The sequence below is a fragment of the Pecten maximus genome, chromosome 4, assembly GCF_902652985.1.
Source record: "Pecten maximus chromosome 4, xPecMax1.1, whole genome shotgun sequence".
NCBI lineage: Eukaryota > Metazoa > Mollusca > Bivalvia > Pectinida > Pectinidae > Pecten > Pecten maximus.
In genome coordinates, this window is record NC_047018.1 from 23,158,963 (window position 1) to 23,172,931 (window position 13,969).

General features: G+C 35.5%; 1 protein-coding gene across 1 annotated transcript in view; it reads left to right on the forward strand.

Annotated features, from left to right (window-relative positions):
- LOC117326440 (multiple epidermal growth factor-like domains protein 11) overlaps window positions 1–13,544 on the forward strand; it is an 81,313-nt gene extending 67,769 nt beyond the window's left edge. Inside the window, exons 10-12 of the mRNA XM_033883189.1 lie at window positions 10,047–10,181; window positions 12,680–12,814; window positions 13,531–13,544. Coding sequence (XP_033739080.1) covers window positions 10,047–10,181; window positions 12,680–12,814; window positions 13,531–13,544 — 284 coding nt within the window. The remainder of the gene's footprint in view (window positions 1–10,046; window positions 10,182–12,679; window positions 12,815–13,530) is intronic.
- The last annotated feature ends 425 nt before the right edge of the window (window positions 13,545–13,969 follow it).

A 13,969-nucleotide genomic window follows, 5' to 3' on the forward strand; every position in this document is an offset into this window, starting at 1 on the left:
ACCAACGTCTAAGACATCTGTCTTCAAAAGCTGTAACAGCTAGTTGTCTGGTGACGATTTGTAATGAAATAGTGCACAAGAACAATGAAATAGAAAAAACAAACATTTTTAATCTTTATTGATTATTCAGTAAGATTACATTATTCATTGGCTTATGCCTTGTTTAACATCGCAATGACCTTTAAATAGAGGTTACACAACGAGTGGTTGTTGGATATGGAATTTATTTCACACGAGAAAGTTATTTTGTAAAAGTTACAAAAGACACGAGCTTTAGCGAGTGTTTTTTGCAACTTTGAAAAAAATAATTTCGCGTATGCAAATAAAGTGTACCGGTGACGTCCGGGACCCGGTGATGTGACATCATTAGATTATTGATGACGTCAATAACAATTGCAGCTTGGATCAAAGTTCACCGTGTTAGTCAATCAAAATGCGTACAGAGTTTTTACCACGTGTGGTATAAATAGAGGTTACACAACGAGTGGTTGTTGGAATGGAATTTATTTCAAAGTTACAAAAGACACGATCTTTAGCGAGTGTTTTTTGCAACTTTTAAAAAATAACAAATTGACAATTGCAGCTTGGGTCAAAGTTCACCTTGTTAGCCAATCAAAATGCGTAGAGAGTTTATATCACGTGTGGCCAAAACCAATATTAAAGTTCTCATGCTCTACTTATCAAAAGCGTTTCCAATTTCCAATTTTATAATTTTCTATGTATAGATGTATATATCGGATGTCCGATAAGGACGAGGGACCGTAATATTGTCCAAGTCCGATTTTTATGAGTGTCAGGGATGACTAATGAACGGGATTAGATGAATTTGGGTGTCAAAGTGGAGGGGATGGGAGACAAATATCCATGCACAGGAGAAACGGAGTGTTTTTTTTTATGTACGGCTTTAATAAATAAGCCAAGTTTAAGTGCTATATTGTAAACAGACCTAGAGTATGACCGCTTTAGCCAAAGCCATTTGTAACTATCACAGCGGTTTGGCAAGACCTTTGTCATCTATACAGAAATATAGGAAAAGGTACCAAAGTCGAGGGATCAAATATTTCATAGATGACTTTAGTTCGTGCATATCCTGTTGGTAACGGTAGGGACTAAGCTAATATAGCACTTTGTAAATAAGTTATTAGTTTGAATTACTAATTACAAGTCTACATTATTGTTTGAATATTACAGGATTAAACAATCACAGTTTAGGTTCATTGCATTTGTACTTTAGGTCAGAGTAACTGTTCCCTGTCAGCCATGCGTAATAATATCAGCGTAAAGCCCGAGACGTTCCGAAACGGCTTGGTCTCCATTTATAACTTATCTCATCAACGTTAAGTAGATGGCATATCTGGGCAAAAGCACATTTTAGGTCGAGATCCGCGATAACCTAACTTGACCGGTCGTGATCAATTATCGCGCCAGGTGGTCATAATAACACGACTTGCCGTGTTAATAACACGACTTGTCGACATAATTATCTCGACAAGTCGTGTTACCGTAACGCGACCTAAAATAACACGATGGCAGATATATGCCACCATAGATTTCAACAGATCGCGATGGTTCAAGATTCAGAAGTTAGCAACATTAAATAGTGTTGCATTTTAATAATCTACCGAAATCTTGGTATATAGTCATATAGTTGTATAGCACAAATTCAAAACAATGGTTTCTGCTCATTTGAAATCAAATATATCTTATATGTCCGATATCAGGAAGAAAGATAACCATTTTACAACATGATTTAAGACTTTTTGATGAAGTCATATTTAGGCGAATAAGAGACATATTTTATAAAACAAGTTAAAGATAAAACCAAGATAAAATTATCACAATTTAGAATTCTACACGAATATTTCATGCTCACCAGACCTCATCAGCTTATCCTGTTGAGAGAGTACCCAATGACCGTACCTGTCCGGTGGTTTACGTGTTCTAGTGGACTGTTGAACCACTGGTGGGCACTGTGGTGGTGCCATGAGGGAACTTCCCTCAGGATCACCGATATCGGAGACTGTTTGATCTCTGATGATATTACCAAGTTCTACACTGGTGTCTCCAAGTTCCACTACACTGACACCCTCGTCGTGGTATGTGACCTCAAAGGATACAGGTTCTTGGGCAGTACCGGTCAGGGTATGGGGTTCTTGTGCTCCTCCAGGGTAGCCAGCATACCAAGAAGTGTACGGTTAAACCGTTCGGCTGACCCGTTTCCTATGGGATGGCAGGGGTAGTTCTGTTTTTGAACCCCAGCGATTTTACAGAGTTCTCTTATAACTTTGCTCTCAAAGTTGCGACCCTGATCACTATGGGGACGTTCAGAAAAAACTTTAGAAGGCTATGAAATGTTCATATTGCGCCTTCGCAGTCGTGTGTGCTGTCTGGTTCCGACAGGGCACAGCCTGAGCGTACCTGGTCAAATGATCAGTTATCACCCTTTGAGGGTTCCAATGTGAGAAAGTCTATGCAGACTAACTCCATCGGTCTTGTGGTATGGATTGGTACCAGCTTAGCCCGCGGGCCTACTGGAGTTTTGCGGCTTATGCACCGTCCACAGTTCTCAACTCTGTCATCCACACCTTTTTCTAGATCTGGCCAGTAAAACCTCTGTCTAGCTAACCAAAAAGTGGTATTGTCTTGGTAGCACTAGCAGTTTTACCTTCTGGCCGTCTAGAGAGGCGATTCGGTATATCACGCCCTCGTGTAGATGAAACCTATTCCAAGTTCTCATAATTTTCTGAACATATGGGGACATCATCCTTTCGGTTTTACCCCCTTGGATGAATACCGGCTGTCTTAAAGTCTAAAACCCTGGCAATATCTTAATCCTCCTTCTGCTGTTTCCGCCAATCAATTGTGTTAAGGCCATCTTTACATGGGATACTCTCACTGGCCAGGTGAGAGGACAGCTTAGTATGGTCAGCAAAACTGTCAACCAGTGGAGCTAGAACAGTTGAGGACTAGCATACAGCCTTAACAACATCAGAGTTACAGAATGCTATGCGAGAGAGACCGTCGGCATCAGTATTATTTCTCCCAGCTCGGTATGTCAAAGTAAAGTTGTAGTTAGCCAAAACGGCTACCCACCTATGGCATCTACTTTAGCTTTTCCCAGCACATAATTAAGAGGGTTATTATCTGTTACAACTTCAAAGGTATTTCCATAGAGGTAGTCATGAAATTTATCAGTAACAGTAGACCGCAGATACCTTCCCCGGATCTGTAGCTATGCCATTTTCAGATACGACATGACCGAGATACGTCACTTCAGTTTTGAAGAACTCACATTTTGATGGTTTGAGTTTCAAGCCGTGTTGGACGATTCTGTCGAATACCGACTCTAGTTTGTCCAGATGTTCGTCAAAGGTACGGTAAAATATTAGGATGTCATCTAAGAAGATTTCTTCAGATACATATCACCCATGCACTTTTCCATCAAACATTGGGAAGTAGCTGGAGCACAGGTGAGACCAAACCCCATTCTATTGGTTTCCCAGAATCACAGGCTAACAACTGAGAACGCAGTCTTTTCGATATCCGATTCTTCAACCTCCTCCTGCCAATAACCTGAACGCAGGTCCAGCTTAGAAAAATAACGAGAACCATTTATGGTATCCACGGTATCATTAAAGCCCGGGAGCGTATATGCATCCTGTCTGGTTCGTAAATTAAGCATCTGGTAGTCGATGCAGAATCTAAGACTTCCATCCTTCTTTCGTACAAGTACAACATAAAAAGAAAAAGGACTATTAGACTCTCTAATCACACCAGCCTCCTGCATCTCCTTTATATGTTGACGAACCTCCTCATACATGTCAGGGGGTATCTTACGATATGGCTGTTTTAAGGGCCGTTCGTTCAACAGTTCTATCTTATGTTTAATAAGATTAGTTTTACCTAAATCGAACTGACTTTTTCTAGAATGCATGTTCCCAATTACCTAAGACCTGGCGAACCCTTAATAACTGTTCCTCGGTGAGATTAGTTCTATCGATATTCAAACCAAGTTCTTCAGGTAGCGATAACTTGTAGGGATGTAGGGAGATCAGAAGCCAAATTGTCTACTTCCTGTACCTGGTTAATATCGACCGTGGGTTTAAAACCACAGGCTTTTGCCGAGATATTACGCAGCGTCACTGCTATTTTGTGAATAGCTGTATTTTGCTTATTTTTCAGCACCCTAGGGCAAATAGTATAACGAAACGTAGAGTTCTCCCGGTTCTTTGTAACTAGCAGTTGTACAGGGAGCAATTGTGACAGATTTCTTACTTACTGCGAATGACAAAAAAAAAAAAAAAAAAAAATCTCTTTTGTAATATTTGAATAGAATGTTGAGGCAGTAAGGTTCACAGTTTATGTTTACACCGGAAGTAGAAACTTAGGATTGCTCCACGTGTTTACAGTCAAAATAATTTCATTATATACCTACCACAACGATCATCCATGTAAAGTTGTAATTAGATTCTTAATTGTTTCATTATTACTCACCATTGAGAACGGCACCAACTCATTTTGGCGGGACCATTCTCATGTATTCCTATAATGGTCACAGCCTAACACATGGGTAATAAGCAATTGATCAGTGTCTTAAATTAACAACAAAATGTGTAAATAAAATACTTGTAATATATTACAATCTGATGGATGTACATGTTATTCTATAACTGGTTTTCAACTTTACTGTAGATCAACTACATGTTTGTATATGTTTCTATAATTATCTGGTTCCCCTTTTTGAGGGAACATTAAAATGTTCCATATCCAGGAAACGCATATGTGTGGGCCAAACTTTTAGTTTATTATCAGTTTATCATTTAAATAATACACAACTTTCAACATGTCGGAGAAAAGGACACGGCAACCATCATTCAAATTAGAAATTTCAGCAGATTTAGAAAAAAAGCAATATTACTAGAGAAATTACTGATTGTTAGAGAATATCTTATAAAAAAAATGAACAGACCAGTGAACAACTTTGACGACATTATTGAAAATATTTTTGGGATAAAAGAAAAGATATCCTGCAAGCATCACAAAGAAATTCCACCACTACCAGCGGCATACCTGCGTGCTACAAGGAAGCAAGTGAATCAGAAGTTCTTTGTAGCTACTCAAAACTCAGTTACAAGACTTATTGAAATTGCAGCACACCATGCCCGGCGGTGCCAAGGTAAAAGGTAAAAACATCAACACGTAAAGGACATGTGAGTGTGTTGAAACTGAAATGTTCACATAAAAGTCGAACCCACCATACCTACTGATGGTCTTCCTCACCATACCTACCTACAGGACAAGTACCTCATTAATGACAAAATTATTCATTCATTTGTCTGCAGTGAGATGCTGCCCTCCCATTATCGAAGATTATGTAATGGGGCTGGAATTGGTATTCTGTCAGTTGAAAAAAGAAAAAAGTTTTTCTCCACCTACAAGGACTTTGTTAAGCTTGAATATGATGAATCCTTCAATGATGCTCTTCTGGAGGAAGTTACCAGCGATACAGATGTAGATGGTATTGATATCAATACGGATGCTTGTCATGGCTTGCGCAAAAAATCCAAAGACACCAGGTGGTGGTTATTGGTGACAAAACTCACAAAGTTCTAGACTGTGTTCACATAATGTAAGGTTGATGAACCAGTTACACAACGTCATGAGAAGATTGGAACACAGAGGATATATGAATATTTTGAAAGCAAGGATATTTCTATAAGGACACATTCCCACGATAGAAATATGGCCATAAACAAACCGGTGAAAGATCAAAATCAAAATGATACATAGCTTGGTATTAAGAGTATAAATATATCTGTGTCTGCGGTAGCGTCAGGACCACGGTACAAAGAGAGAAAGACTTGGTCTGAACAATTTAACAACAGAGTTGAACCCATCGCCACTCATTTCCACTGGGCTGTTCGAAACTGTGACGGTTATACCAATGTTCTGTCCAAGCTACTCATCACAATGTCAAAAAGACCCAAACTATGAGCCTTCCATACTGGTGATATCTGATCCAGTAGCAGAACAACTTCTCCGTAGTATTATTTACAATTCTACAGTGTATAAAAATCCTCAAGATTTCAGACTAGGAAAGGACACATATTGTGTTTAAAGTTTCAACAATACACTGAAAATTTATGAGGATAAGCGTATTACCTTTGGAAGCCAACAATATCAGACTCGTGCTTTCCTCGCTTCATGTCAGTGGAATGAAAATGTCAACAGACCATACACATCTATTTAACATCTGCGGGACCCTCATGCCCCTAGAAGGCAAGCTGGTAAACAGAATTACACAAAACAAACATTTAAATTCGTGAAAATATTTGGAATAGGTATATCTGTGCAATTTACGGTCGGAGAAATTAAATAAGGCCAGTAACATCAGTTTTGTGAGTATGTTGTCATTGTATTGTACACATGTAAATAAACACAGCCATGTGCCCAGTCTCGCTATTACTATTTATATCACAACACTGCTGCTTATCTCACTGTAGGCGTGCCATTGTCCATATATGCTTAATGGCTGTCCGAGGGGATATTTAACTGGGTCAGATCGGGTCTTTAGCCGCACACTCTTTATAACCTAAATAATTCAAAGTTGAACCATTAGTTACTGTAACCTCTAAGCCTAGAGTGTCTAAGCTCTGAAGTAGAGGTTTACCTTGAAGACCTTGAGTATATCTGAGTGAAGAAGTTTTTCCCATGCCCTAAGAACATCAAACCCACATAATTGTTTAATTAACCTCCACTTTGGGAGGGATTTAGATGTTAAAGGAATGAAACGATCGACTTAATTCGTGAAGCAAAAAGGGAATTATATTAAAAATATTGAAAACTCTTTAAATGAAAACACAGTCCCTTCAGACAAGATGTGGAAGATAGCAAAGTCTATTACTAACTTCTCAAGTAAATCTACATCGATTCCTCCTCTTGAACCTGATGATCAACTTATCTATCATCCTATTGACAAAGCAGAGCTCCTCAACAATCACTTTACTAATATTTCTACATCATCACTTGATCTTGAGATGTCTCAGACAGCAAAACCATATGCTCCCCACTCCTTAACTAAAATTCACATCACAGAGCAAGATGTAATGGACCAACTTAGTATTCTCAATGTAAACAAACCACCTGGCCCTGATGGTGTTGTTCCTAAAATTGTACAAAAGCTGAGTAATTCTCTTATTTTACCTCTTAGTATTCTGTTCAACAAAACCCTAGAATCAGGAGTACTGCCATATAGCTGGAAACAATTAAACATAAATGCTATATATAAAGCGGGTCATCTTATGATATTTTCAACTTCAGGCCAATATATAACTTCATGTTTTAGTAAAATAATGGAAACATTCTATTTAAATATCTTTTTAACTATTTAATTGAAAATCCATCTTAACAAAGCATCAGTTCACAGTTAATCAATTGTTAGTAATATGGACAAGGGAAAAGAACTCATGTTTATTTTCTTTTATGTTAGTAAAGCATTTGACAGAGTCTGGCATGAAATTCTTATGCAGAAGCTTGAAATGTATGGAATTAATGGAAACTTACTAGCATGGTTTCAAAATTATTTGTCAGACAAATAACAATGAGTCTTTTTACAGATGATACTTTTTTTGTATGTAATAACATGATAATCCAGCACAAGCAGCACCAGCTCTAACAGATTATCTCTCTAAAATTGGTGAATGAGCAGGTATTTTGGACAATAAATTTAACCCTAACAAAACTAAATCAGTAATCTTTTCATGGAAACACAACAAAAATCACCCTCCAATAACTTTCCAAGAAAGACAAATTACAGACAAAGCAGTACACAAACAACCTGGACTCACACTTCAAGACGACGCAACATGGCAAGAACACATTCTTAATATGTATAGAAAAGCCTACAGTAGCTTTAATATCCTTCGATACATAAAATTCAAAGTGAATCGTAGGTCTTTAATCAAAATATACACAGCATTTATAAGACCAATTTTAGAATATGCAGACATAATCTGGGATAACTGGACACATTATTAGAATCTGTTCAATTAGAAGCAGCCATAATCATAACAAAACTCAGATCAGGAACATCGCACATTAAATTATCTGTAAGAAATTTGCTGAAAATCTCTGTCAGATAGAAGAAATTATCACAAACATATAATGATGTACAAAATACTTCATGGACTATCACCCCAATACTTGTAAGATATCTTTATTCCTTTTATTAACATCCAAATGTTAACCCGTATTCCCTAAGACAATCACGACTATTTAATCGTTCTCTATGCAGAACTAACAATTACTTTGACAGTTTCTTCCCCAAAATGTGCCGCACAACTAACAATGCTAATCCTGACCTCTTCAACTCTTCTTCTCTAGCAGCTTTTAAATGCAAACTTAATAATGATATACGTGCTAAATGTGAGTCACTGAAAATTTTCAAATTTCAAGGAAATAGAAAGGCCAGTATCATTATTTGTCAGCTTAGAAATTCATGTAGCAATTTAAAGTTTGATTCATTTAATTATCATTTATTAAACTGTGATATTGAAAACGAAACTGCTTCACATTATTTCTTTGAATGTCCTAGGTATAATGATATAAGACATTCTCTGTTTACTTCAGTGGATAGTTTTGCAAATTATAATCATTCTAATATTAGCACTTTCTTGCAAGGTTGCGCTGACTGTGATAAACTTGTAAATATACAAATATTAAATAATGTTCCATTATTCATTGGTAAATCGAGACGCTTTAATCTCTATCTGCTTTAAGCCATGATACTATATTATATTGATATTACATTATTTTATATTAATCTTTATATTATACATACCTTATATTTAATACAATCATTTTTTGTAACATTTTCTAACTCAAAAATGTATCATTAAAATACAGATGTCCTGGAAGATCCCTCCATCCTCATTGGTCACATGTGTCACCAGTTGAGTATGCTAAGTCTGCTGTATATATGTGAATTAAAGATTAAAGAGTCTGTTTAAAAAAAATGTATTGATAGTAATTGTTCTGAGAATTTATAATATTATCTTACATCTATATATTTTATTTTCGCTCAGTGTGTTGACATGCACGACCTGTGCATAAATGCACACGGACTTTTGGTCAATGCCTGTTAATTACTGATTTGTGTAGATATAGTTTACAGTCAATATCTTATTATCAGATACTATGTATAAATGTATATTTAATCAAAATGTATGAATAATGTGTGAATGTTTGTGTTTGAGTTACCTCCCTTAAATGTTAGTTATACATGTAATTTTTTTTATTTCATAGTAAATTTATATATGTAATATTTATATTTATACGATCCAATTGCCACCTTAGAAGAGAATTCATATACATGTAGGCTTTGGCCTGTTATTCGATCCTTTTGACTTATACCATCAAATGTCAATAAAATTTGTTGGAAAGAAAAAAATACAAAAATGAGTATTATATCCTTATAACGAGTTGGACAAAAAAAAGAGTCACATCAATTTATATTCCGTTCCCTACTTGCCTAACTGCTTTTTTAGTCCAAATGTCAAAAACGAACCTCAGCGATATGGGCAGATTCCTTCATGATGATTGCGGGAGGTATATAGCCACACGTTGAACACTGACTGACCTGAATTTCCTTTGGAACCAGAACACTAACTTTAGTTAAAGGAAAACGTTAACAGCAAAACATGATAGTGAGAAGCAGATTAAAAAAAATAGAAAAGAATTAGGAAAAAATAACTTAAGAATGCTTTGCTATAATTACTGAAACATCCAGGCGATCGATACAGGCCCCATAGGCTTATTGTCTCATTAGAATACTCAAAGACAAAATAGCTCCTAAAAAATATTTAAGGATACCTGGTAATTAAGTAGAACTGGAGAGTCTAAATTAATTTCAAAATTATATTTTTAACCTTTCTGTGACATCAATATGTACTTTGTGAATGCTTATTTATTTCTTCCTATCTATTCTGTTTACAAACATCATCTTGTGCTCTTTTACTCTAGAATTAATTACATTTTACGCTATGCAGAATGTGTCGGCAACACGTTTGGACGGAACTGTAACGACACCTGTCATTGCGCAAGCCATGGCTGTGACAGGAGAAGTGGAATATGTGCTATACCCGGATGTACGAAAGGATGGACTGGAGACAAATGTAGTCAAGGTAATGTATAAGTAAGATATAAGGGAGTTATCAGTGCAGTGTTGTATTTCACGTTATAATGTCATTTGGATAAAAATTGTTGACTCGTACAATTGAACTTTTACAAAAGTATAACTGACTACTGAACTTTGTTTTCACAAAAGAAATACAAATATAAGTATGTCTTTGACAATAGATAAGTTCCACTTGACTGCACTCTGAAAATATATGTTACCAATTATATCTTCTACAGGTTTCGAAAGGTGAATTCAGCACCTGGTCCCGAACCATTTTCAGTTATTCGATCGTGTTTATTTTATATTAACCTCTTCATAGTATGAAAATCAACCGGAAAAAACTGGCCTCCCAATAAAGATTTTAGGCGCATGCTCATTATAGTAAATGAAGATAGAATCGACAACTGGAAGAAACAATAATTTGTTGTAAATATTTAAATCACGTGGATGGAGCCATTAGTTAGATAATGGTTAATCGCCCACCTGACTCACCGCTTCTAGTCAATGTTCTGATTGCGTTCAATACGTGACTACCTGTGAATATGTCATCGGAATAATCCTGTGTTATTTAGTTTCGTTGCAATCGCTAATACTTATCACGAAAATGTAGCATTCGGATGTCAATAACATTTCTTTTTGCATATTTTCAGGGCATACAATCGTGCCTTCCATTATTTCCTTTTCGGAAATGACAAATATTCTTATCTCAATATCCATATCATTTCCAGATATGTAAAAGCTGGTATAGAGTTTAATAATATCCAATTTTTACCGGACAACAGCCGTTTTAAGAACATGTTCTCGGAACAAATTAACGTTTTCAATATGATAATCACATTATATATAATAACAGATCCAGTATACACACAAACGTTTTGCAGTATTACGGTGTTCTTAGAAGTTACATTAATCAGAGAAATACAACTAAAGGCCTAGTTTTTTTCTAACGATACTCCTTAATTCAAAACGATTTTCTACAAAAAATAAAAAAAATAAAAAAATAAAGGAGTGAAGGCCTTCTATTTGTTATCCTCCGAAAACAAGGTAATTCCCAATGGTAGAAAGAAATGAGGAGAAATATTCCACATTGATGGAAACAAATGGAGGTGGAAATATATCCATCCGCACAGCTATCAATACAAAAATTAAATGACTTTAAGTTATACTTTCCCATCATATTCTGACAACAATATGTGTCTATGCAAGGGTGGTCTCTCTGTTAACGTATCATTTGTGAATTTGAAAATTCATACAAAATCGGAATAACATATTGTCCAAACTTTCTTACAAAGTTGTGAAAAACGTGTAGAGGTATAAATATTCAATTTTATTTTAATAAGAATCTTTCCTCTATAGATGTCACAACCAGGAATTATGAATAAATTTGATAACGAAATGTTCTTAAGATAAAACACTTTATTGCATTTTTGCCAGTGAAATATAGAAATTTATCAAACTAATAAAACTTATATTTTCACTGCATCTATGAGCAGTGAAAATATAAGAATTTGAAGTAAAAATATAAGTTTTCCGTTTTTGACAAATCAGAGCTAACCTTTGTATTTACCTACTTGAAACTTTCCAGTCGAAGTGGAGATAGATAAATTAGTTATTTTGATGTATTTCTGAAATATTCTTACTAGTTTTTGACAAAATACTCACTTGACGTTAGCAATTCATGCACAGATTCTCCAATAACAGCAGAAAACGCTTAAATTGCGTTGATCAGTCCTTTCAAAACGGCGCCGTCAAGTTGACTTGAGTAAAGTCACAAAGAGATGACGTCATTACTGATTCCCGAACTTTTTGATATTATTGTTTTTTCGATTTTTTAAATTTTGTTTTTAAGTATAGGAAATAAACTGATGGACATACACATCAAGCCATAATACACTCAGTTGTGCGCTGTGTTCTTTTAATCTGTATGGTTTTTGATGGCAGATATGACCTTTTAATTCCCTTATTCTAATCTATGAATTGCAGTTGAAGTTTCTATCTGAGGTTAGAATAGTAAGTCTTAATGATACAAGTATGCTTGAATCGAGTAGTATTTTTCATTTCTTTGCTGCTGTTTATGAAACTGATATGAAGTAGATATAAGCAGGTACCAGGTAAAGATAATATTACAGCCGGTTCTCTCGTCATTACTTTCATTGTAGTCTGGTAATCTATACCATTTAATTCCACCTGCCGACACTTGATAAAATATTTTGCTTTATATAAAGGGAATATTCTATTAGTCGTATATCCCCACTTTCCATCTAGGTAAACATGGAAAATACACGGGGAAATGCCTTTCAACTAACTTTTTATATGGATAATATGTCTGTTCAACTAAGTGTTGAGCGGATAAATATCGGAGTCATTCTATTTTACCAAAAGCCTTCAATTTTCTATGTAGACGTTCTTTCTATTTATATCATTACCACATACAAACGTTTTTCATGCCGTGATAAGATTGTTTACATTTTCTGATTGCACTTTTTATATTTTCATGATCAGGATGTACCAATCAAACGTACGGACGAGATTGTAACCAGACCTGTCATTGTGCTAGTTTTGACTGTGACAGGAGGAATGGGATATGTAACATACCCGGATGTACGGACGGATGGACCGGAGACACATGCAGTCAAGGTAATCATATGTGTATTGAGTTAAGTACACGTAATTTAGTAATGCATCGCATTGATTAATTTTCATCAATGAGTGCCATCCAACTTACTGCATAAACATTGATATCATGCTTTTAAAATGAGTCTTGGCATTATCTTGAATTCCGTAATGATATCATTTCTTTCAGAAACTGAACTTTTTACCCCTTGCATGATTTATTTGAGTTAGGCATCTAATATAGACATCTGAATTGCACGTCGTTAAAATATTTTGGCTCTTCAATTACAAATCTTAGAAAAATATAACACCGTTTAACGCAAATGTCAGCCGATCACTGATCGGCATGAATGTCACAAGCAACATTGCCTCCTGTGTCATTTATATTTCTAAACCTGGGAAAATTCCGCCAAACATGTATTTCATGGAGAAGCATTACAAAATTTAAGTCAGGTTTTGCTCTTTTGTTGTTAATATTTTCCCAGCAGTGCTTTAAGGTAGGGAGTTTCTTAAAATGTAGAGACGTTGATGAAAATGGAGCCAGATGATATTTGTAAAAACAATGGGAAGAGTAAGGTAGACAATTATTGTTCAATATGAATTAGACTCCATACTTAGTTTTAATACATATAGGTATAAACAATTTCAAATATATATATATATACAAGGTTCGAAAATTTTCAGAAGTATATACGTCTGTATAAATACACGAAACTAATTTTGGGCCATTATCTTCATAGGTGTTGATAGTTGATGTATATACCACAAACCACATCCTTTACCAATACCACATTTTCTTCTTTAAGTTGCTTACTGAACATTTTTACGTGTTATGCAATATAGAGTGTACCATTCAGAAGTTCGGACGAGACTGTAACCGGACCTGTCACTGTGCTAACTCTGCCTGTGACAAGAGAAGCGGGATATGTACTATACCTGGATGTACGGAAGGGTGGATAGGAATTTCATGTAGTCAGGGTAACGGTATACCTTACGCAGAAATTTCAAGATGTGTTACAAGATAATGGACGACGTTGAAAATTGTGATCAAAATGATGATTATATTAGTGAGATATCATTTCATCATTGTAAGCTGCCTTTTTTTCTTTTGTTTTAGCTTAGAATATATTCCTATAGCTAAAGATGTTGTTTTTCCTAAACGAATGCATTCTCCTTTTT